At 41.8% G+C, this 26,565-nt stretch overlaps 1 protein-coding gene across 1 annotated transcript in view; it reads left to right on the plus strand.

Moving 5' to 3' along the window:
* parp8 (poly (ADP-ribose) polymerase family, member 8) overlaps positions 1-26,565 on the plus strand; it is a 377,525-nt gene that overhangs the window by 167,054 nt on the left and 183,906 nt on the right. The window contains exons 4-5 of the mRNA XM_080185528.1: positions 17,766-17,855; positions 23,712-23,782. Of these exons, the coding sequence (XP_080041654.1) occupies positions 17,766-17,855; positions 23,712-23,782 (161 nt within the window). The remainder of the gene's footprint in view (positions 1-17,765; positions 17,856-23,711; positions 23,783-26,565) is intronic.

The following is a 26,565-nucleotide window of genomic DNA, read 5'->3' on the forward strand; positions in this document are numbered from 1 at the left end:
TTCGGAGCTGTGAGGTCATGTTGCAACTGTACAAAACTCTGGTGCGGCCACACTTGGAGTATTGCGTACAGTTCTGGCCGCCGCATTATAAGAAGATGTGGAGGCATTGGAAAGGGTGCAGAGGAGGTTTACCAGGATGTTGCCTGGTATGGTGGGAAGGTCTTATGAGGAAAGGCTGAGGGACTTGAGGTTGTTTTCATTAGAAAGCAGAAGGTTGAGAGGTGGCCTAATTGAGGCATACAAGATGATCAAAGGGTTAGATAGGGTGGATAGTGAGAGCCTTTTTCCTCGGATGGTGACAGCTAACACGAGGGGACATAGCTTTAAATTAAGGGGTGGTAATTATAGGACGGATGTCACAGGTAGGTTCTTTTACTCAGAGGGTAGTAAGGGTGTGGGATGCCCTGCCTGCAGCAGTTGTGGACTCTCCAACTTTAAGGGCGTTCAAATGGTCAGTGGATAGGCGTATGGATAACATTGGAATAGTTTAGGTTAGAGGGTCATTAGCTTGGTTCCACTGGTCGGCGCAACATCGAGGGCCGAAGGGCCTGTACTGCGCTGTAATGTTCTATGTTCTAGGTCACCCACTACCTACCCTGCTACTGTTAAAATACCAGCCGAAGTGGGGTAGGCATGGGTAGAGTGCCCCCTTAACATCTCATCTGGCTTAATGCCACCTCTGCCTACCAGAATATTCCCAGGAGAGGTGGGGACATCCAGATTATTTGTACACAATGTCAGATTATCTGGAGAGAAAACCTGGCTGTGCAGCTGGTGAGTTGCATGCTGGTTTTCTTGTCTCAGCTAACAATCTTCTTCGTAAGACCTGGGCAACATCTAGAATTGGGCTGATAAGTGGCAACTAACATCTTGGCTGTACTGCTGTTTACCTATGTTTCAGAGCCAGACATGTCTCTAATCAAGAATTTCATAATCACTACAACACTGGCATCTATCTGACAGTGAAAAATTGTCCAGATGTGCCCCAGACACAAACCAAAACACATTTACTCTGTCCAGCGACCACTCTGTCAGTCCACTCCCAATCTTCAATGAACTAATATAACATGTCATTGCAGAGTTATTAAATGGCATTTATTCATTAATAGCCTGCTCCCTAATGCTCATTTGAGTTCTGCAAAGACCACTCAACTCAGACCTCATTAGATCCATGGTTTAAAAACGGATAGAAAAATTGAATCGCAAGGTGAGACAAGAGTGACTAAATGCCCTTCACGTCAAAGCAGCATTTGTGTGGTTATGAGAGCTCTGCTAATATGGTACTCAATGAGAAATGGAGGAAATCCCTGCACTGGCTGAGCGCAAAGGAATTTTTTTATTACTATCACAAGTAGGTTACATTAACACTGCAATGAAGTTATTGTGAAAGTCTCCTAATCACCTCACTGTTGCTCCAGTTTGGGTTCACTGAGGGAGAATTTAGCATGATCAATGCACTTAACTAATACGTCTTTCGGACTGTGGGAGGAAACCGGAGCATCCGGACGAAACGCATGCAGGCATGGGGAGAACCACATGGTGACTCAAGCCGGGAATTGAACCCAAGTCCTTGGCACTGTGAAGCAGCACTGTGCCATCATGCTGCCCCAGAGGAAGATGGTAAGGAGTGCAAAGATCTTGGAGGGTTGTGTTGCTGGTGGAGATTTCTAGATGTAGAAGGAGTGGCATACTGAGCCTGGAGAAAAAGGGACAATGGAGATACAGAGGGTTCAGGACAATGTCCCCCATAATAACAAGAAGTTAACATTTAGACAGCAGCAAACTTTCAAACCTTATGAATTGTTTCCTCAGGCTGGAAAATCTAAAACACGTGGGCATGGTCTGAGGATAAGGAGCCGATGATTTAGGACTAAGATGAGAAGAAACTACTTCACTCAAAGGGTTGTATTCCTTGGAATTCTCTACCCCACAGTGCAGTGGATGCTCCATCATTGAATATATTTAAGGCTGGAATAGGGAAAATTTGGTGTCTCAGGGAATTAAGGAATATGGGGAGTGGGCAGGAAAATGGAGTTGAAGTCTAAGATAAACTATAATCTTCTTGAATGGCATAGCAGGCTTGAGGGTTTGTATAGTCTACTCCTGATCCTTTGCTTCCAACAACCACAAGAACACAATCATCTCAGTCCCAGGGCATTGCTGAAAGTATTCATCAATATAGTGCCCTCAGTCCAACCATCCTCAATTGCTTCTTCAATGACCTTCCCTCCATCATAAAGTTGGAATTGGAGATGTTCACTGATGATAGCATATTGTTTAGCACCATTCACAACTCCTCAGGTATTGAAGTAGTTTGTGTCTTCATCCAGCAAAATCTAGGCCACATTCAGGTTTGGACTGGCGGGGAGCAAATAACATATGCACCATATAAATGTCAGACATTATCCAACAATAGAGTATCTAACTATGTCACCTTGACACTCTGTTGTATTATCATCATTGTATCCCCATTATCAACGTCCTGGGGGAGTCATTGACCAGAGAATTTACTGAACAAGTTACAAATACTTCAGATACATCAGCCAGTTGCTGGGAGTTCAATATTAAGTAATTCACTTCCCAACTCCCCAAAGCCTGTTCACCATCTACAAGGCACAATTCAGGAGTGTAATGGAATATTCTCCTCTCCACTCCAACAACAGTTACCCAAAAAAAGCAGCCTATTTGATTAGCACACCATCCACTCCATCCACCAGCAACACACAGTGGGAGCAGTGTGTACCCTCTATGAGATGCACTGCAGCAACTTATCAAAGCTCCTTCAACAGTACCTTCTAAATCCAAGAAGTTTATCACTTAGAAAGACAAGGGCAACAGACACATGGGAACATCACCACCTCCAAATTTGCCGACACGATACATACCATCCCTGACTTGGAACTATATGATTGCTCCTTCACTGTTGCTGGATCAAAATCCTGGAATTCCCTCCCTGATAAGACAGAGTCTCTGTACTACATGGAGTGCAGCAGTTCTGAAGGCCAGCTCACCACAATCTCTTTAAGGGTAGTTAGTTATAAGTAATAAAGAACAAAGAGCAGTACAACACGAGAACAGGCCCTTCGACCCACCAAGCCTGTGCCAATCACACTGTGCTATCTAGAACAACTGCTTGTATCCCTCTATTCTCTGTCTATCCAGATAAGTCTTAAGTGTCACTAACATGTCTGCCTCAACCAACTCACTTGGCAGTGCATTCAAAGCCCCACTACCCTTTGTGTAAAAAAATGTCCCCCGCACATCCACTGAACCTTTCCCCCTTTATCTTGAACTTGTGCCTCCTTGTCATTGTCATTTCTGCCCTGGGAAAAACCTTCCAACTGTTCACCCTATATATATCCCTCATAGTTTTATAAACTGGCTTTATATGCCGGCCTTGTGAGTGATACCCACATCCTGTGAAAAATTAACGAACGCACAAATGCATTACCTATTTCTGGGACCCTTAGTGCTCAAGAACAGAAACAGGAAGACTTCATAGTGTGAAAGATATGAGACACATTATTTGCAGAACAAACCACCCAGTGATAGACTCTAGTGCAACAACAATAATTTTCATTTATTAAATGGCTTTGACATAGGTAAACATCCCAAAACTCTTTCATAGAAAAATGAAGGAAGAAGGAACTATCATCAGGTGTGATCAAGTTGCTCAAAGAGATATGCTGAAATGGTGCTGTAATTTGAGAGACAGTGCACTAGGTTCTTTGAATCTACCTTAGATCCTATAATTTGAATTGAGAGCTTGTTGTAAGTATAGCCATTGTTATTAGTTCAAAAAGACTAACAATGGCAAACATTTTTCTCTTTCTTTAACAGAAAAGTGCAAGCCTCGGGCTGTTGTTGCCATCCCAATTTCCACCAGTATCACATTAGTATGAAATATATTAGGAACTATTAGGAATGAAGTTCTAGGATGGAACTTCATGTTGAAACATTATTTTTTAGACATGTTTGTGTTGTTTTGTGTTTAATGATGGATAACACTGTGCCAGAATAGTGAAATGCTGCACAAGCTCTACCAACAAAAGATTTTGTATTAAACACAGTATAAGAGTTTCCTGAACTGTGGGCTTCTAGAATTTTAGAGTGACATTTGTTATGTCTGTGTGTACTTTCTCTCTCCTGACACTCCCACATGCTTGAATGATTTGCACTACTCCAGTAGTGGCTTCTTGTGAACGTTCATTCACCTCCTTAGACTCAGCATCATTTTAGCAACAGAGGGGTTTTAGATATTATTCCCTTCTTTAAACAGTTCTAACCACTAGTATGTGTTTTGTCCTATTAGCATTGAAGGATAGAGAAAGCACAAACCCGGTGTAAAAGCCACCGGAAGGCAAATGTGGTACAAGTCACTGAGCAGCTGAAGGGCTTGTTGCTCTGTGGTTTCATGGACGAAGCTGTCATTCTATATAGTTGCGATGTTTGTCTGAGTCTCCTATGATTCTGTTTCAGCTTTTGCTTTTTGCTTTTATATGTAGTTTAGTGGAGTATTGCTGTTTCTATCTCCTTGTACAGATTTTGTCAAGCCAGTAGCACTGCCAGAGTAAACTTGGCAAGTGTCCAAAGGGCGACTGTGAGGAAGGTACTAACTTTTAGTATGTTTTTCTTGTAGCACAGCCTTTGTGAATATGGCTGAGCTACAAGAGGCTGGCGTTTTGGATGTTGGCTGCATTCATATCACTTTTAGCACCATGTAAAATGGCTTATATATAGATCGCCAGTATGCAGCCAATAATGTGCAAGCCATCTAAGATGCGATCCATATTTCTCTATCTCTCTCTCTCTCTGACTCTCAGTGACCTGAATACATTTTGAATCATAATTATAATTTCTGTTATGTAGCATGGACTTTACAGAGATATAATTGACAAGCATCCACATTTTGGGGTTAGCTCTTTATGGTTGTTGTTCTACAATGGAAGACATTTAAACTGACTTCACACATTATGTTACCCACTCCTTGCCAGTTGTGTAATTTATATTCAGGAGTTTAGTCAACTATAAACTAAATACTTGATCTTAGTTGTTGTTTGTGAAAGCCTCTGCACAAGTGGTGAAGATTGATGTAGTGGTGAGCCACTTTAAGGAATAAGGTTTTGGAAGATCATGTGGCCCATTTAGCCAATTGGGCCGCAGTGTGCAAATCCTGGAGCTGAGGATGGGGTCCAGAATTTGGAGTCCATTTGAAGCATTTGGTAGCATCATTCTCAATTTCTTTAAGTAGTTAGTATAGTTAACAAATAGTTTTGCTCTTCTTCTACTTAGTTGTTGCCACTCCTTCTACCAAATTACATTGGTGATGAGTAGCAAGGACACACTTTCCAATTTGCAACAGAAAATGGCTCCACAGACCTTGCGTATAAGTCTTTGGAAGTATGACTGTTCAACAATCAGAGCGGTTTCAAAATGGGATGCTTGAGCCATTCAGCCCTAATTCAGAGGGTTGTTCCCAATACATTGAACACCTGTGATACCTCTTCAAATCAAATAGGGGATAGTAGAGAAGCGGAATGTAATTCTGTTATCAGCGTGCAATTTCCCAAACCTATGTATTGATAAGGAGCTTGACTTCTCTGGATGCCCTGCCACTAAAATCTTTGAGGAAGTCAAGAAAAGGGTATTATCATCCAAAGCCCTCATTGACTATGCAGCAATATACATTTAATCCGATGGCAAGAGCCCCTGGAGAGGTGGTAGCTGCTTTTGTGGTGAGGTTGATACAAACGGCTGAACATTGTGAACTTGGGTCTGCACTTAATGAGATGTTGTGAGACCGGCTAGTTGTGGGGTGAATAATGCTGCCATACAGAAGAAACAGTTAACGGAAAGGGAAATAACCTGAAAAAAAGCATTCAAAAATGTCTTTGTTATGGAAAATACTGAAGAGATGCAATGGAACATCAAAGCGTGCAAGCTGTCAAGATCCACCAAGTTTGGAGGGGAACTGTTAATTGCATTAGCACCAGAGATGTGGGTGAGTTGAATGACCAAAGAAGCACAGAACCAGAACAAGTGTAGAAGTATAGAAGCCTTGATTTACAAAGCAAGGACTGTGAAGAATGCTATTGGTGTGGGGATGGGCACCCCCAGGAGAGGTGTGGATTTAGAGAAACTATGTTATGCCTGCAGCAGGAAAGGGCACATACAAAGCAAGTGCAAAACTAAACAGTACCTGCCCGTTGCTAGAGAAAAATAATGAGGCTCCAGTGCACAGAGTAGCGAGTAATCTTGAAGAAGGTTCAGATGTACATAGGCAGAATATTACTAAGGTGGACAAAGTGGCTCCCCTCACAATTGTATTGATAGTTAACAGTCATCCGCTTACAATGGATGGTGACATAGGAGCCTCCACCTCAGTAGTGGGGAAAAAACTTATCAATACCTACACAGAGGGTTTTGGCCCCTGAGATTAAAGAACAGGGCACACAGGCTGGTGGAATATAGTGGAGGGGCTAGATGGATTTTGGGAACAACATCAGTACCTGTCAGCTACAGACAGCAGTTTGCCCAACTGCTGTTAATTGTAGGGAACCAAAAGCCAAGTTTGCTGGGATGAGATAGGCCTCAGGAAATAAAATCAAATTGACTACTAATGTTCAAAATTCAAGAAGGGGACCTCTTGAATTATCTCTGGAGATAAGTCAGGAAGAACTAGGCAAAATTTATGTACATCCAGGGGCCACACCAAATTTTACAGAGCAAAACCTGTGCCCTATTCACTATATAAGGTGGAGACTGAACTTTGAAGTTAGAAGATTTGAACATTATCATACTTTTGTAGTTTGCGGAGTGGATGGTTCACCTTGTGCCTATACTTAAGCCAAGAAAGACTGTACGAAAATGTGCGAACTATAAGATGATGGTCAACTAGGTGGAAAAGTTGGACAGGTGATGACTCTTACTGAGTTTCTGATGGATAGGCATATTCAAACCAGATTGGAACGGCTATTTCCAAAATTGGCAGGGAGGGTGTGCAAAACAAAAATTATCATTCAACACAACCTGACAGAACATTCAAGTAGATAATCTAATATATGTTAAAAATTTTGGGATGGGTCAGAATTGGTTCCCAGGTATTGTGGCCAGCACAGCCTGATTATCATATGAAGTCAAAATTCAAGGTAAAAATATTGAAGAAGCATCTAAATCATTTGAGAAGAAGGGAGACACCTTGAGAACTAATGGGGCAGTCTACTCCAGGTATGCCCATCAATGATGTTGTTGTGATTGAAAGCCATGTGGAAACCAGTCGGCTTCAGGAAGGGCTGAGTACTATTCTATTGGGAACACTAGAGAAGTGATCAGCACTGATTCGCCTTTACATAGGTAAGATGATTTCTGGAAGTGAAACCAAATCAGTCCCTGCTGATGAAACACCTCCGGTTGAACAGCATCATTCTAAAAGGGAGTGAAATCCCCTGACAGACTGACTGCATAATGGATTATGTTAAATAATTCATTTATGCTGTTATATTGTTAATAGTTTAACTTTTGTTGTTATGTGTTATTAAAGGACTTAAAGTGGGAGAGTTGAGTAGCAGGCCCCTTTAAGGCGGCGGGGGAGTGGTGGAGTGAGGATTTTGAGAATCTTGTGACCCATTTGACCAATCAGGCCAAAGTGCGTGAATCCTGGGGCTGAGGACGGGGTCTCCCAGGCAGTCTAGGACTGGGGAGTTCAAGCATTCAGCAGCATCATTCTCACTTTCTGTAAGTCGTTATTATAGTTAATCAATAGTTTTGCTGTTACTCTACTTGGTGGTTGCCACTCCTTCTACAGTATTACATTTGGCTTGTGGGATATTTATATACTTATTCACAGAATGTGAGCATTGTTGGCTAGGTCAGCATTTATTGCCCGTCCTGAATTGTCCTTCAGAATTGCTTTGGAGGTCCCCAGCATCACTGATGTCAGCCTTCAGCTGATTCAAGTCACTAAATGTCATATTAAGAAATAGCCAAGTAACTCACCTCCTGGCTCCTCAAAGCCTGTCCAAATTTTGCAAGGCACAAGTCAAGAGTGTGATAAAATACTCTTTACTTGGCTGTATGAGTCCAGCTCCAACAACACTAGTGGCTCAACGCCATCCAGGAATGAAGCAGCCTGTTTGATTGGCACCCTTTCCACTATCTTAAAAATTAAGTCCCTCTAATGCTGATGCACAGTGGCAGTAGTGTATACATTTACCAGATGGACTGCAGCCACTCACCGAGACTCCTTGGTCGCATCTCCCAAACTACCACCCAGTACGTCAAGGGCAGCAGATGTATGGGAACACCCACCACCTGCAGGTTCCTCTCAGGTCACACCTTTCTGTTTTGGAAATATATCACCATTCTTCACTTTCACTGGGTCAATTTTTCTTAACTTTCTTCCTAAAACACTGTAGGTGTACTTGGACCATATGAATGGCAGCAGTTTAAGATGACACCTCGTTATTGTCCTGGTCTTGCTGGATATAGACTGTTTCAAAATCTGAGAAATTGCAAATGGTACTGAACGTTGTGCAATTATCAATGGTCATCCCCACGTCTGACGTTAGAACAGTACCTTGAGGAACTCCTGCAGTGATTCTCAAAGATGTGCTGGTTAGGTGCATTGACCCAAACAGGCATCAACTGGCGACTGGTCGAATTTCAAAATAACTTCATTGCAGCGTTAATTTATTAGTCACAAGCCTTACTTGTGACTAATAAACTACTTTAATGTCCTGAAGCTGAGAAGACTGACCTCTTAACAACCATAATCATCTTCATTGTGCAAGGTGTGAGTTCAACCAGAGGAGAGTTAGGTAGAGAGAGCCAGGATTTTGGCTCAGTAACAATGAAGGGATGGTGATTATACGTCCATGTTAGGTTGATGTTTGACTTTGCTGGGACATTGGATGAGGGGATGTTCACATGCACGGATTGTCCTTATGTGTCAAAGTACTAAAATTTGCAGCTTTGGGCAATTCTTCATTCTAGTGCTTCTTAAGTTACTGGAACCCCCTTCTCAATTATCTCTCTGGCCTTGCAGATTTGTGTTCATTCTCGAAACATATACCTGACCTCTCATGTATTTGGTGTTTGTAGGGCCTTGCTGTATACAATAACCTGTTTGGTTTTCTTATCCGCTTCAGTGGCTGCAGTTCAAAAACACTGAATAATTTATTGGGGCTAAATGGGGTGAACTGAGTTTATTTTAAGGGCCCTATGCAGTTGCAATATCATTCTTGCAGGCTTTCTTGCATTACTTCTTGACTGATTTGCTTCTTTATTGCCATGAAGAAGAAATGTCATTGGCCACAAGAATTAATTCTGGAAAATCTCAGCTGATTAGAGATTGACTAGGTTAGGACTTTATTCCCTGGAGCATAGAAGAATGAGGGGAGATTTGATAGAGGTGTATAAGATTTTGATGGGTATAGATAAAGTGAATGCAAGCAGGCTTTTTCCACTGAGGCTAGAGGAGAAAAAAAAACCAGAGGGCATGGGTTAAGGGTGAAAGGAGAAAAGTTTAAAGGGAATATTAGGGGGGGATTCTTCACGCAGAGAGTGGTGGGAGTGTGGAATGAGCTGCCGGATAAAGTGGTAAATGCTTTTAACATTTAAGAAAAACTTGGATGGGTTCATGGATGAGAGGGATGTGGAGGGATATGGTCCAAGTGCAGATCAGTGGGACTAGGCAAAAACTGGCTCAGTACAGACAAGAAGGGCCAAAAGGCCTGTTTCTGAGCTGTAATTTTCTATGGTTCTATGGCTCAGATCTGACTGCATCTGTGGGGAGAAAATGGAACGAACATTTTGAATATAGATGAACCTTCGTCAGAGCGCTCTGATGAAGGATCGTCTAGACTTGAAGCATTGGCTCTATTTTCGTTCCACAGATGCTGTCATATCTGCTGAGACTTTCCAGCATTTTCTATTTTTGTTTCAGGTTCCAGCATCCATAGTACTTTGCTTTTATGTATGAATTAATTCTGCATCATTTCATCCAGTTAGCTTCTTGCAGCTTAAGAATAGCAGGTGTCTCAGGATTTGAAATTGCTCTGTCATGTTTCTCTGTTTTCTCCAAAACCAGCCGAATTTGGCAACCGTTTGATCCTGGGGTTTTGACCCCTAATCTTCAAAGCAGCAACATTCATGTATGATGCTGCAATAACCCACGTGGCTGAGATCTCAATTGCAGTTGCCATTGTTAATATAGGATAATTTGGAAACCTAACATTCAGATTTATTGAAGGCTTTTTAAGGAGCTGAACTTCAGTACAGAAAGGATCATGAGGCCTGTATTGGGACTAACAGAAACAAGAATTCCTGCAGCCTGACTTTCAGTGAAAGCTGGGGTATCATTGAGAGTGCTATTACTTGGTAAAGCCTTGGTACTGGCCAGCCAAGTGACTGTGTACATCCCATTCAGGGGTTCAAGCCAGCCTTTCTCCTTAGATGTGAGGCATATTTGATTTCTTCTGATGTTGAGAAGCAGCAGAATATCTGATAACTTATTGGTAAATCATGGTATGGAGGTCCTCTAGATGTGCCCCTGCTAGTGGAGCACTTGCCATCCAATTATTAGTCCAAAGATACGCCCGCCCCGGCGCAGTGAGCTTTAGTGGTGATGATCCTGGGCAAATGTGTCCAGGTTCATGTGCAATAGTACAGCCTGCAAGCCCAGCTTTTTAGGTATGTGCCTTTTGCCTATTGTTTCAAAAAATAGGGCATGTCTGGCCATGTAGCTTAAGTTTATTTATAAGTGACACAAGTAGAACATAGAACATAGAACACTACAGCACAAACAGGCCCTTCGGCCCACGAGTTGCGCCGATCACATCAACACCTACCAACCTACAGACCTATCTATAACCCTCAATCTCATTAAACCCCATATACTCATCCAGAAGTCTTTTAAAAGACCCCAGCGAGTTCGCCTCCACCACCACTGACGGCAGCCGATTCCATTCACTCACCACCCTCTGAGTGAAAAACTTACCCTTAACATCACTTCTGAACCTCCCTCCCCGCACCTTAAATCTGTGTCCTCTCGTAGCAACCATTTCAACCTGGGGAAATAGCCTCTGAGAGTCCACCCTATCTATTCTTCTCAACATTTTGTAAACTTCTATCAGGTCGCCTCTCAACCTTCGTCTCTCCAGGGAAAAGAGTCCCAGCTCCCTCAACCTAACTTCATAAGGCATGCCTCCCAGTCCAGGCAACATCCTTGTAAATCTCCTCTGTACCCTCTCAATAGCTTCTACATCTTTCCTATAGTGAGGCGACCAGAACTGCGCACAATACTCTAAATGAGGCCTGACAAGGGTCTTATAAAGTTGCAGCATTACCTCCCGACTCCTAAACTCAATCCCTCGATTAATGAAGGCCAGTACACCATACGCCTTCTTGACCACCTCCTCCACCTGCGAGGCCGATTTAAGTAGGGTCACATTAACACTGCAATGAAGCTACTATGAAATTCCCCAGTCGCCACACTCTGGCGTCTGTTCAGGTGCACTGAGGGAGAATTTAGCATGGCCATTGCACCTAACCAGCATGTCTTTCGGATTGTAGGAGGAAACCAAAGCACCCAGAGGAATCCTCACAGGCACGGAGAGAATGTGCAGAGTCTGCACAAACAGTAACCCAAGCCAGGAAGTGAACCTGGATCCCGGGCGCTGTGAGGCAGCAGATCTAGCCACTATGCCACCATGCTGCCAACATTAATGCTTGAACATTATATTTACATGAATGTGGAGATGACGGTATGGTGGTAATGTCACTGAACGAGTAATCCTGAGGCCCAGGCTAATGTCTGGGGACATGCATTTAAATCCCATGATGGTAGCAGGTGGAATTTAAATTCCAGTAATAAACCAAGAACATAAAGTTAGTCTCAGGAATGGTGACCATTACATTGATTATTGTGAAAACCCAGCAGGTTCACTAATGTCCTTCAAAGAAAGGAAGTATACCATCCTTAACTAGTCTAGTCTATTTGTAACTCCAGACCCACAAAACTGCTTGCTGAAATGACCTAACAAGCCACTCAGTTCAAGGGCAATTAGGAATGGGTGACAAATGGCAGCAACATCTACACCTCATGGAAGAATAAAGATAGAATATAATTAAGTTAAAAAGAAAAGTGACTTTGCGCACAGTGGAATTTTAATTGGCATTTTGTTTGTCTTATATTAATAAGGTGCCATCCAGACTGGCTTTGCATTGTAATGATGACCTGCAAGATGTTGTTTAACAGTTCCATTATGACAAGGAAGTTAAGCTGCAACAGCAAACACGTCCTGTCCAATTAGCAGAGATTGCATTTCTTCCACAGTTTTGCTGGCAGAGCATTTTGATTCTGCAGCAAAAAAGTTGAGACTCATTTGCTGCAATTTATTCATTATTACACGTTTAAACAATTCAGGTTCACACTGCTTGATCTCCTACTAATGAATGTGATTCTGTCCCCCACCCCACCCCCTCCTCCTTACTGTTGAATGGAAGTTTTCTAGTTTTCTTTCCTGTTCAATGCTCACCACCCTCTCCTCCATCTCCTCCTGTAGATCCTAACCCTGTAAATTTGTCCAGATTCTACAAAGCAAACACCCGGCCAGATGACTTGAATCGAGATGCAAGCCTGTCAGGATGCAAAACAAGCTGCCGATTCACCTTAGCCTATTTTATGTTCCTGCTCAGGACAGATTTCTACATCACTGACCCTTCACAGCAATCTGGGCACTCTTCACAGTGAACAGAAAGAGGAATGCCAGTGGTTGATTTGAGAATGAAGGACATCAGAATCAACTCTAACCTAATTCCTATCTTACAGCACAAGCACATCTGCAACACATACATTTTCTAATAGGAATGAGTGGATAGTACCAACATCTGGAACTTGTGTAATAAAGTCAAATACTGCTGGAAATGCTCAGCAGGGTAGGCATCATCTGTGGAGAGTAAAGCATAATTAAAGAGCAAAATTGTTAGGAATGCAGGGGCTCAATCCCACCATCCAGAGAGTTGGTGTGACTCCAACAGGCGCACTGCCTTGTTTTGTGCTCTAATAAGCATTGTTGGCAGCAGGCAGGACTGCCTGACAGTTCTCCAGCTCCTCCAGGCATAGTGCTACAGTGGCCAGAGGAGGCACTGCAATGTACCTTGGGCTAAGGCCTGAATTTTTCTTTAAAAAGTTTATTTATTAGTCACAAGGAAGGCTTACATTAATGCTGAAATGAAGTTACTGTGAAATTCCACTAGTCGCCACAGTCAGGCACCTGTTTGGATCAATACAACTAACAGCAGGTCTTTCAGAATTTTATGCTCCCTCCACTGGGTTTTGAGAGAGTGGGTAGAGTGTGAAATTGCATGGACAGGGTTCCCCCCAGATGCCCAGTTGCCCCAAGCTGTTCACAGTGCGTCAAATGAGAAGCCCACTTTCGCCCCAATTATGGCCTTTCAAGGACCACTTCATGGACACTCAAGGACCTTTTCCTGCAATTTCCTTGGCTGGTGGATAGATCAGGGGTGGGAAATAAAAAAAACTTGGTTGGGAAGGTGGTGATGGTGGTGGTAGCGTGCGGGGGGCGGGAGGTGAATGGGAAGGGTGCACCTCCATTAGTATCCCCCTTCTAACTGGGGCCACCTTTCCTTCAAGAACCAGTCACCTCTGAAGCTTTCTCCCCCATAGCCTATTCACTGATATCTCAATTTGCCCTCCTCAAGTCCCCTACCTTCCCTGACACCCCAGTCTCTTAACTGGTTTCCATGTCTCAACACTTCATCCAAGGTATGCTGCTGCAGTGCCTCTTCTGGCCACTGCAGCACTGTGTCTGGAGGGGCAGAGAACTGTCAGCCAGTTTGATTAGTCAGTAGCTCGGCAAGGTGGGACTTCCTTCCCAGTGAGGATGGAAGTCCTGTTTGCTGCCAATTAACATTCATTAGAGCATAAAATGGCAGCAAATCTGTCAGAACTCATCCCTGCAAACACTCTGTCGAGCCCCTGCCATCTTAAAAATTTAACCTAAAATGTTTCGACATGTCAGCATCTGGGGTCCCAGGGAGAGTAGGGTAGGGAATGCCTGGAGAGGGTAGGGAATATGTGGTGGGGAGAGGAGGGGATGGTGCAAGAAAGGTGCAAGTGGGGAATCAGTCGATAGGTTGGGTGGAGACTGAGACCCTGAGATGTCAGGTCCTGGAGGAGAGAGTGTTCCTAGTCAGAAGGGGACTACTGATAGTGCCTCTCAACCTACCTTCCTGCTCAAGATTTAGGATTTAAAATGTTTCTATCCCCCTAGAACTATCATCCACCTACCAGTTGAAGCTGGACAGAAAAGGCCCTTAAATGCTTTAATTGAGTATCAGGAATTTATTTGCCTTCCTTCAATCTTGGGCCACTGAAGTCAGTCGAACACCAACTGCTGTCATGATTCAGATCAGCTAATTCTTGACTTGTTTCCATTAATACTCAGGAAATTAAGCTTACTCAGCCTGAATTGTTTCACAAATAATAATTAACACATTGCAGCAACTATCCTTGCCCATGACTTGGAAACTTTTGTTATTTTCTGGGTGCTATTATTGAACAATATCATGAGGGAAGTTGACTGCTTTCCAGAACTTTGATTGATGCCACTTCTACAAGAGCTGGATAAAGGTGAACTAGTTTAAAGACCTATTTATGCTTGCCTTGATTCCATATAGAGAAACAGTTCACTTCTGCAAGGCTCCTCATGAACGATAGTCCGGGAATGTCCTATATGGAAATGTCTTCACTAGATCATTGTGAACAACATTATTCAGCTGATACTTGGTGAGCTAGCGCAGCATAGGTAACTCACCCGCTGGTCCCATTCAAAAGATTTGCTGTCTATTATCTGTGTGCCTCTTTTGGCAAAGACCAAGCCCAAGATCGGGTGCAATGCCTTTTCTTCTCAGCCTGGATCTTGTATGTCTCTTCTGTGGCAACCATGAATTGGATTCAGTTTGAATTTAAATTAGTTTTCAGAGCAAACAAGAAGATGGATTGAGGGCTTGTTCTATCCACTCGGTGCATTAACTTTGTAACTTAAAGAATGGAATAAAATTAGAAAACAAAAGCTTACTGTTTAAGGAATAATGACCACAGAATGCAGCCTGTCAGTCTGCAACACTGCAACCTGATCCATGAAAGCACTCTACTCTCATGTTCCATTCAGATTACTGAAACATTTTAAACTTTGTGCGACAAATAACATCAGGGTGGAAATCCAACTGGGTAGAAATTATTCTCCTGGCCATAATTATGCAGTGGAATTTGGAAGCTTAGAATTGAATTGCAGTCACAGTTCACACTCTGCTTTATTTTTTTATGGGCAATCTCAGTGAACAGTCTTACAGTTTTCAATAGAATTTCAACCCTGTCTTAGGGGAGGTGATGGTCGAGTGATATTATTGCTCGACTATTAGTCCAGAAACTCAGCTAATATTCCAGAGATCCAGGTTGAAATTCTGTCATGGCAAATGGTTGGATTTGAATTCAATTAAAAGAAAACTGGAAATAAGAACCTACTGATGACCATGAAACCATTGTGATTGTCAGAAAAACCCATCTGGGTTCAATAATGTCCTTTATGGAAGGAAGTCTGCTGTTCTTGCCTGGTTTGGCCTTCATGTTACTCCAGAGCCACAGCAATGTGGTTGACTCTCAATTGCCCTCTGAAATGCCTTAGCAAGCCACTCAGTTCAAAGGTAACTAGGAGTGGGTAATAATTGCTGGGCCAGCCAGCCAGTGACATCCATGTCCCACAAATGAATTAAAAGATATGTCAATATATTGAAGGACAACAGTCTTGTCGCTGTTAAGGCCTTTTTTTTTAGCTGGCTACTGTTCTAAAGTTGTAGGAGTTCCATTCAAAATGCTGCAATATTCAAGCCTTCACCCTAAAGATGAAGAAAATTAAGGAAGCTTTTTTGAGGAAATCTGCTGATACCAGAAGCAGGATTTTTACAACTATCAGTACCACCACGAATCTATGTCACATTGGGCCCATTTATCTGAAAATTCCTTCTTGAATTACCATTATGAAACTTCTGTGAGAGCTTCTTCATTGCTGTATCTGCTTCCTACTGAGGTTGCTTTCAAATAAAATTTCACCAGTATACAAATTTCATACTCTGTGTTTGGTGCAGGTCTTGGGTTACCAACTATGATTAAATATATTCCTGGAGCTCTCATCACATGATGACCCATGGTCAAGCCATTGGTTGGCCATCACATTTATCCTTGCGAAGCACCATCTTCCTGTGCCAATTAGAAAACAAAAAGGTTCATTACCCAATTAAATGTCAGCCAGACCCCATCCTTCATCACCATTTTCAATAGTTCTATATCTGATAAATAGAGATGTTCAAAGAAAGTTTCAAAGAAAATTTCTGTTTTTGATGTCCCTATGATTTTCCTCCAGTGTTGCACAGACCAATGTCATGGAAATTGATCTTCAATTCCTTGAAATACCTGGCCAATTCAGAGCAGAGTTGGCAACTCTATGCAGAACAGCAAACAAATGATTACAGTAATTGGAAGCTGCTGAACACTCAATGTCATTACAATACAGAATGTCTTAGTTCACTGTGTTCACAACCTTGTAATTTGTCACTCTGTAATGTAGGCGAAACAGTACATTCTCTTCCTTTTATTTGTGCACAGTTTATCCTGCTGTACAATTTGCCAGTTGTAATTGATTTCTTTTATTACAAATTGCATGATATCAGTGCAGTATGGCAGGCAAAAAAACAGATAGATTGGGATTTCCTGGCCCTTTGCATCGGAGGGATCTTCTGACGACGCTGAAGGCAACCATGCCCCACAGCAAGGCCCGCAGGCCACACAAAACACTGTAGACACCACAGAACTGGAAGATCCATCCAGTGGCCAGTAGCGAGCTGCCCATAGACTCGGAATGTCTGCGGGTTGCAATCTCAATGCTTATGTTTGGATTATGCCCACTGACACCCTTCTGCACTGAACCTATTGGTAACATAAGGCCCGCAATCTCGTATTGATTAATTAGCGAGCTGTCTGGTCCCATTCACGATCAACTGTTTTCTTCAGAGTTAAAAATTAATCTATTGTATTAGCTGTTACAATTGCAAGAAAATGTGTGTGGGACATGCATGCATTCATCATTTCACTCAGTTTATTATATAGGAGCAAATGTCTCAAAATCTTTACCACATCTATTGTAAAGGGGCAGTGAATAATTTCAGTATAATTATATTTGTACTACCACAGTAAACGGTTACCAATTCAGATAATTAAACCTAAAGAGAACTTTTGTGCTGTATGCTGGATGTCTCTGCATTAAGTGAGAAATGGTCGCTATTGCTTCTATTTCATACAGTTCATTAGGAAGGATTGATATTCTTAAAGTCCAAATTTTGTACTTCCTCTGTTCCAGGATGTGCCTCATACAATAAACCATAGGGCACCAGATTCCTTCTTTGAGCCACAGTTGGTGCAGTTATTTATTAAGTTTCAGGGACTTCTTTACTTGAAATCCCTGTCAGATCACATGCCTTGGTCTCTGGAGACTGTTGTTTTCAGCCTTTTGCTGGTGAGGACTCCAAATACACCAATGAAACAGAATTAAAAATCCCAACTTCTGATGGAAATGATTACATTCAAAATTACTTTCCATTAAAAATGTCTATTGCTTTCTGAATGTACAAAACAATCTGCCTATGAATAATGTTAAATAATTTCATGTGTGCTTTTTTTTCACTTCTAGACAATACATATGTGTCAAATTCAGAGAACGATGATGATGTACTAGTTACAAGAGACCCCATTCCAGTAATTTTCCAAAGAATAGCAACAGGTAAGAGCTTATGATTTAGTTACATTTATGTAATGCCTTATGTGGCCAAAATTCAGAACTGTTTTATTTGAAACTACGAGAACATGACAGGAAATAGGGCAGAATTTTACGACCACATCGTGCCAGTTTCAGAGCAAAAATGTCATAAAAACAGGAGTGAGCCAATGGGCAGGCAGGACGCCCATTAACATTTTACCAGGAAAGAAAGATTGATGCAATTGGGACCCCAGTTTTGCTGATGGGGTTAGATCAAGAAGGATAAGATGTGGAACATGAGTATCAGCTTGTGCCAGTTGAGTTAAATGGTCTGTTTCTGTGCTGTATTTTCTTTGCAATAGTGTCTAGAATAAAGGGAAATTTGTTTTGTTGTTTAGAGATGAAAAAATCATAAATACGTTCTTTTATAATAACACGCAATTACGTAGCACTGTTACAATAGTAAAATGATCTATTAGGCCACGTAAACAGATTAATGTTTTTATACCTTTGTGGGACATGAGCATCATTGGCTGTCCAGCATTTATTGCCCGTCTCTTAGTTGCTCTTGGAGGGCAGTTGAATTGCTGTGGCTCTGGAGTCACACATAGGCCAAACCAGGTAAGGCAGCAGATTTCCTTCCCTAAAGGTCATTAGTGACCAGATGTGTTTTTCTGACAATTGACAGTGATTCATGGTCATCGGTAGATTCTTAATTCCAGATATTTTCCATTGAATTCAAATTCCATCACCTGCCATGGCGGGATTCAAGCACAGGTCCCCAGAACATTAGCTGAGTTTCTGGAGTAATAGCCTCGTGATAATATCACTTGTCCATTGCAATAGGGCAAGAAAAGGGTAGGTTTTAAGGGATGCCTTGAAGGATTAAAAAACAGTGGAGAGGCAGAGAAGTCAAGAAAGGAAGTTTCAGAGCTTCGAACTTTGGTAACTGATTACAATATTGGGGTAAGGAAGTGGAAATAGACGCGTTTAAATCATTGAATACATCATTGGAACACTCTGGTGCAATACAAGGTGATGGATGTAAAATACATTCTTCTCAAGTCTATTTTTGTTCATGAGATAGACTCTTTTAAGGTTTCTTGTCTTCGCAGGAGTGCAAGGCCACTTTTCTCCTTCCATCAGTTGCATTTTTGAGGATGAACAGCAACATCTGTAAGAAACCAAAAGTAGTGTAAAAATCAGTCCACTAAGCACCTGCTTCCTATAAAATAGGGAGCACTTCTGGAGACCTCATTGCATAGACTATATTGGGAATTGATACAAAAAGAGGGAGCAATAACATGGCAAAACAAAAAAAGGAATAATTTTAGAAAAGTGCCTTTTGAATAGAAACTATACCTTTTTGCACTCATTGTAACAGTATGACACAGGCAGTGTTATACTGTTTCAGGGAGTAAAGTTCTGTCCACAGAACAGAGTTCTGTTGGCACAGAATTACAAAATATCCTAGTTTTGTTCAGAGATTACAGACTTATTTTTCTGTTGTGATGATTTATAGCTATTCCATTGAACTGTTACACTTCAGCGTTTGTTACTCTTCTGTCAGTGATCGTTGCCAGGGCCAGAGGTTGGAAAGAACTTTATGGCTGCCATATTTGCATATGTGGCTGTCCACGTGCCTGTGGTATATGCTTAAAACAGACATAGGCTCTTTGCATAAATTTCAGGAGCAAAATTTATAGGAGATGGGAAGAGCAGGTGATGGCCTAACGGTATTAAAACGGGGCTATTAATCCAGAAACTCAGACCCAGGTGCGAATCCCGTCACGGCAGATGGTGGAACTTGAATTCAATAAAAAATATCTGGAATTAAGAATCTACTGATGACCATGAAACTATTGTCAATTGTTGGAAAAACCCATCTGGTTCACTAATGCCCTTTAGGGAAGAATCTACCGTCCTTACCGGGACTGGTCTACATGTCACTCCAGAGCCACAGCAATGTGGTTGACTCTCAACTGTCCTCTGAAATAGCCTACAAGCCACTCAGTAGAAACAGCGTTTCAAGACAGCAGCTCACCACCACCTTCTCAAGGGCAACTCGGGATAGGCAATAAATGTTGGCCAGCCAGGGATGCCCATGTCCCATGAATTAATTAAAATAAAGCAGGCCTGCCCCATTCAACTTTCACCAACCAAACCAAAATCTGAAGTTGTTTTTAAGAAAAAATGTGCCTGTGGATTCAAGAGCTGTGGAAGTAGCCTTCCTGTCTCCACAGGACTCCCTCCAAGTCCCAATTTTAGGTGAGCCTTGGACCTTCTGGGCGGAGTGTGCATTGTCTATATGGATGAAAGTGGGCCATAACCAATTTAAATGTTGTATCTGAGATTAACTTCCAGTCTGAAGTAAACAACGAAAATATTGATTTTCTTTTTCAATGTTCAGGTTAGATTTCTTTCAGTTGTTGTTTTTAATATTATATTTCAATTTGATCAATGTGGCACTCTGCCCAAATGATGTCTTTGTAGATAATAATCCACTGGTGATGTTTATTGGCAAAGTTTGAATACAAAAGCAGTGGTGCCCCTTCTAATGGAGAAGGCAGGCCTTATGCATGTCGTTCTCAGCCATGCCTCCACAGGAAGTGTAGCCCTGGCCTCGAAGATTAATGTTGCTATCAGTGGTATAATCAAGCAAAACAACTTCTGACTGAGCAGCTCAAGGACTCTGTTTGTTGATACAAATATGAGGACAGGAACAGACAATAAAGAATCAAAAATGAAAATTCAGCACAAGTGTTGTTTTATTAGTCAAGAGCTGAAATTAGCTTGCAGTCCAAGAGACTGCCATCACCTGCTCTTCCCATCTCCTATTAATTTTGCTCCTGAAACTTGTGCAAAGAGCCTATGCCTGTTTTAAGCATGCACCAGTACAGAGTTGGGAGTTGGCACAGAATTACAAAATATCCTAGTTTTGTTCAGAGATTACAGACTTATTTTTCTGTTGTGATGATTTATAGCTATTCTATTGAACTGTTACACTTCAGCGTTTGTTACTCTTTTGTCAGTGATCATTGCCAGGGCCAGAGGTTGGAAAGGCATCACTTTTGCCCTCTGACTTACAGCTGCAAGGATTTCACATCTACAACAAATGTGAAATTCCTTCATCACTGTTGCATCATTTCCTGGTAAAGAAGCCAAAATGTTCATAAAGCCCATTTAAATAGGGATAGGTAAATGAGTAGTTCACATTAGTTGACTGACTCAGTTTATCATAGAATGGTTATAATGCAGGATGAGGTAATTTGGCCCATAGTGTTCATTCTGGCTGTCTGCAAGGACAACTCAGCAACAATAACCTATGACTCATTCTATTGCCCTTCCTCCATAGCCCAACATTTTCTTTTCCAGATCCAATTCTCTTTGAAGGCTTGATTGAATCTGCCTCCACAAACCCCTCAAGCAGTGCATTTCACATCCTAAATACTTTGTTTTTCCTCATGTTACCATTGTTATTTTTGCCAATCATTTTAAACTGGGACCTTCTGGTTCTCAATCCTTCCACTAATGGGAGCAATTTCTCCCCATCTACTCTGTCCATATCCATTCTGATTTTGAATACCTTTATCGAATCTCCTGAAGGGCTAGAATTCTGATGCACAGACAGATAGCTTCTGTTAGGAAATTTCATGATGCCAAAGAACTGCCTCAGTGGAAAGTGTCCCGTCAGACCCAAATTTACCTTACAGTTGGGGGTTGTGCTGGATGCAGAGGCCCACCATCCTTGGAAGTGGATTAAATGCAAGCGGCTCAGCTGAGTGCTGAGTCAGGCTGGTTGAAAGGCCCCCCTCGGTTTTTCAGGATTTTGTCTCAGTTGTTTGTTTATATTTTAGGCCTTATAGCTCAAACTCCTACCTGCTCTCCACTCAGGACCAATGTAGGAAAAATTACAAAATTCCAAATCAAATTTTTAAGCTTTAATAAAGAGATAATTTAACTTGAAATTTTAGCAGCAGCTAGCACACATTGAGAACATTTTATTTGTTTTCCTGAGGTAGATTTTAAGTTTTGCCACCATTGTAAATTTGCCTTTGGAGATTTTCCATGTGTTATATTCCCTGCTAGATTTTTCTGTGTGATGGAAAGAGTGATTGTGCTCGATGTGTAACTGGCAGCCAGTACTATTACTGCTGGCATACCATCTGACATTGAAAGTTAACATGTAACTTACCTACTCTGAGTCTGGGATTCGAGGAAGGAAATAAAGACAAAATAGAAGGATCTGCATGCATTTGGGGAAAGTGATGGTCTAGTGGTATTATCGCTGGATGATTAACCTGGAAACTCAGCTAATGATCTGGACACCTGGGCTTGAATCCCAACACGATAGCTGGTGGAATTTGAATTCAATAAAAAATATCTGGAATTAAGAATTTACTGATGACCATGAATCGATTGTCGGTAAAACCCATCTGGTTCAGTAATGTCCTTCAGGAAAGAAAATTTGCCGTCCTTACCTGGTCTGGCCTAAATGTGACTCTAGAGGCACAGCAATTCTCAACTGCCTTCTGAAATGGTCTAGTAAGCCACTCAGTTCAAGGGCAACTAGGGATGAGCAACAAATGCTGGCCAGCCAATGACGCCCATGTCTCATGAATGAATAAAGAAAGAAAGATAAAGAATTTAGCTCCTATGGCTGTAGTAAAATAGTTCGCAACAAATGGTATTGATTGAGGGGATGTGGTGTTGGTGACTGTGCAATAAAAGTTTTTAGCTAATGTTGCTTGCAACGAGTCCTGACCACAGCAGTGATCCATTTGATAAGGGGGAAGTTTCAAAGTGCAAAAGAGTTTCTTCCTCTCTGTTCAGAGTTTCACTTTTCACAATACTTCTTTTGTTCAAATAGTTACATACCAGCAAATCGCAAGCTTTGTGATCAGGGAGTTTGCATTTCACGCTATATTTGCCTAGGTTAATAATTACCCTCTTATACTAAACATTGAAATTCATGTTGGAAGTCTTGGTACTTCTATGAAACCTGAAACCATTATGGAGCACTGCTTCGGACATGTTCAAGCTGTAGCTATCCTAACAATTGATAGTGATTACTCTGTTTCAAACATATGTTGATAAGAGTATGAATCAGTTGTGAACAATTGTATAGAATCTTAAAATATTAAAGCACAGATGATGCTATGGAATGAAATGTTTATGCCAGTGAAAGGCTAAACACACATGACCTGGAACCTATCACATTGCTGCCTATTAATTACACATTCAACAGGAACAATAATGAAGATGCATTTCATTAGTGGCAGCACAGTGGCGCAATGACTGGCATTGCTGCCTCACAGCACCAGGGACCCTGGTTCAATTCCTGGCTTGGGTCACTGTCTGTGTGAAGTTTGCATGGTCTCCCTGTGTCTGTGTGGGTGCTCTGGTTTCCTCCACAGTCCAAAGATGTGTGAGTTAGGCGGATTGGCTATGCTAAATTGACCCTAAGTTGTCAGAGGGACTAATTAGGGTAAATGCATAGGGTAATGGGGATAGTACCTGGGTGGGATTGTGGTCAGTGCAGACTCAATGGGCCGAATGGCCTCTTTGTGCACTGTAGGATTCTATGATTTGTGCATCATCACTTTAACATCAGTATGAAGCAGGCCAACTATTAATACTTCTCATATGTTATCCAAATTAGATAATATATATTGCATGAACAAAGGCATCTAGAGTGGTTTTCAAGCATTTAAAATAAACTTGTTGAAAACTGCTCGTGATTTTTAAAAATTAACTAAATATAAGTCACTCTCCTGCACTGAAATTTATTCAGGAAAGATAGTACAGAATAGAAATGTTACTGATGTGCCTTCCTTTCAGCATGAAACAGAGATTGCAAGTTCTCCTTATATTTTTCAGAATTAAGGATCAATAATGATACCACAAGTTGCCTGTCAGTCAGAACAAAGCTGCACAATGAAAGGTGCCAGGTAAGTGCCATTTCACCAACCTGTCCAAACATTTTTATCAGCTTTTCCGAAATGAAAGTGGAGTTGTCTGTACATTTATTTTCCACACAATCCCGTCCTCTGCAAATCTTCTAAAGTTGTTTTGTTTGCTCTTGCACCTTCTGTTCTGTATCATTCATTAAAATTAAACCAATGAACAGGCCAAAAACTATTTTTGTTCATATCTTCACATAATTCAGACTTATCAATGGTTGAACATTTATCAGTGTGCATATGCAAATCCAAGGATCAAATCTAGTGAAGCTTTCTGGAGCAGGAAATGAGGTGGATGGGCACTTATTTGTGTGGGAAGTAAAATGTCAGCTTCCCAATGGCAGGATGGAGGCTGGGAAGTAAACTGGCAGGTTAAAGGCAGATCTAGGTTCCCAATGGCAAATAGTGGGGAACCTGTTCTTCATGTATTAACATGTCATGCACACTCATTAAAACACATGATTGCCAGATTAATTCGTACCTTTGTGATTAAGTTGGGAGAAGATGAGAAACATGTGCCTTCAGATTCACACCTAGTTAAAAATGGTGTGAAGCAGGTAAGATTGTCTTCCTGGTAGATTCAGAGTGAGAAGAAGCTGTTTTTCATGTGTGAGGAACTCTATTAGACTAGAGAGAGGAGGTTGAGTTGTTGCACTGAGCTTGGGCGTTGGCTGTCCAGGGAAGGTAAGGTATGGCTATCCAAGGGAGGGAGGTTGTGTCCTGGTTGCCATAAGAAGGGCTTTGGACATCAGAGAGAGGAAGCTGGGCAACAGAAGGAAGATGATTCTCTGCAGAAACATTGGCGACACAAATATGATTGAGAGGAGATCAAGTTCAATTGATAGCAAGTCAATGATGAGGCTGGGAGAGTTGTGGCTAACCAAGGGCAGGACAATGCTGACGCGTGGGTGTGACAGATGATGGTTGGCAGTAAAATGGGGGGCATGTTCAGGTGCCGGGGGTAGGGAGGAGCGGCAGCTTGAAAGAATAACCAGCTACATCTTTTGGAAACTAAAATAGCCCAATTCGTCTCAGTATGCAGGACTACCCTGCATTCCACCACAGGTATATCTCCAGTAGAACCATTGATGGGTCGACGCCTAAAGTCCAGGCTAAGCCTAGTATTCGCAAACTTAGCAGGGAAGGTAGATACAAGACAGTGCAACCAACAGAGCAACCATGATTCGACAAAAGATGCAAGATTATTTGACCTAGTCTGTGTGAGGAAATTCGGGAATGGCTCAAGGCTGTGGTGGCCAAGACAGGGCGATTGTTGTATGAGGTGGAAGTGCAAGACAAGATTTTGAAGAAACGTTGACAATTTGCGAAGACGAGAGTTGTCACATCCTGATCTATTGGTGCCAGCTGGGAGTGTTGTTGGTTGCCCAATAAGTGAAATGCCTCATCAGCGTACAACAGCCAATTGTTTGAAGCATCTCTAGCAGAGAGAGACCAAGTGTGATTGTTTCCACAGGAAGTCCCCTAACAGAGACAGCCCTGATGGAGGAGCTGCAGTGTAAAATAAGGAAGCCATCTGAGAGACTGAGTTTTTGATGGACTAATTAAAAATGCTAATTGTTATAAATTACGGGGAACTGCATTGATTAACTACCATTCTGTATATTAAGGAACCAAGAGGGGGAAGGATGTGGTGACTGGCCCCTTTCATATCTGCTCTTCTGAAAGGATCACATGACCAGGGCTGACTTTAGGGAACCAAGTTGGAGCTTCAATCCAGCTTGTCTGGGCTTGTCCCAGAAGTTAGATCCTGGAGCATAACTGTAAACACTGACTCTGCATTGCACTGTACATAGTTGTTAGGATGAATAAACATTCTTTGTTCATTAATAACTGGTAGAACCAAGTTACCACATTGATCAACTTAATAAAAACCTGACTGAAAGGGAAAAGTGCTGCTACTTACCCTAGGCTGGCACTTTAATAGCTTTCAAAGCCTATTCTCAGCAAATAACCCCACTTCATCCAGGGCTTTATTTTCGATTGGTAGTCTAACTTTAGTTGCTGTCATTCATAAAAAACTTCTTCCTTTACTTGCACAGCTAGATAAACCGCAGCAATTCACAAAGCTCCAGATTCGATGTCTGTCAGGAGGGATGGGATGAGCAGATGGTGAAAATGGTGACCATTTGTATCCTGCTACGTTTGTGATGCATTTTCTCCTGTCACTATTTGTTCCCTACTGTTTTTATTTGCAGAAACGATCCCTCATCAGCCACTCCCGAAGGTTTCTGCATTTTGCAATTCATTCTGGATTTTATGCAGAAGTGACTGACATTTTCCATGCTCAGTGTTTACATTATGAAGTAAATTGGGCAGCAACTTCCATCTGTAAAATGCAGTTTATTGCAGAAGTCGGGAAGTTGCTGTTGACTGACTCTCTCCTCCTAAATTTTTGCTTGAAAGTATCTTGCTGAGAGACTCTACTTCTTCAAACACATGGAAGGTCATGCATTTGCATATGTAGATGATAGATACCAACTAAATGTATAACAAAAATAGGGCTTGCCCATTCGGGTACGAGTAAAGTGCAGGGTAACAATTACTACATAACTATCTCTCTTAATTTGAAAATCAAATTTTGCAAGTGTGCTGAGTAATTAGGTGAGTTTTTCCAGCCCTTCCCACTGGTGGGATCTTCTGGTCAGAGTCACCCCTTGGCATGGGCTCCCCGCTGGCAGGAGTTTGTCATCAGCAGGACCGGAATCCCACCACTGAGAACAGCTGGAAAATTCCAGCCTATATATATTATT

Source organism: Carcharhinus amblyrhynchos, chromosome 1 (genome assembly GCF_965287045.1).
Source record: "Carcharhinus amblyrhynchos chromosome 1, sCarAmb.v2.hapA, whole genome shotgun sequence".
Taxonomy (NCBI): domain Eukaryota; kingdom Metazoa; phylum Chordata; class Chondrichthyes; order Carcharhiniformes; family Carcharhinidae; genus Carcharhinus; species Carcharhinus amblyrhynchos.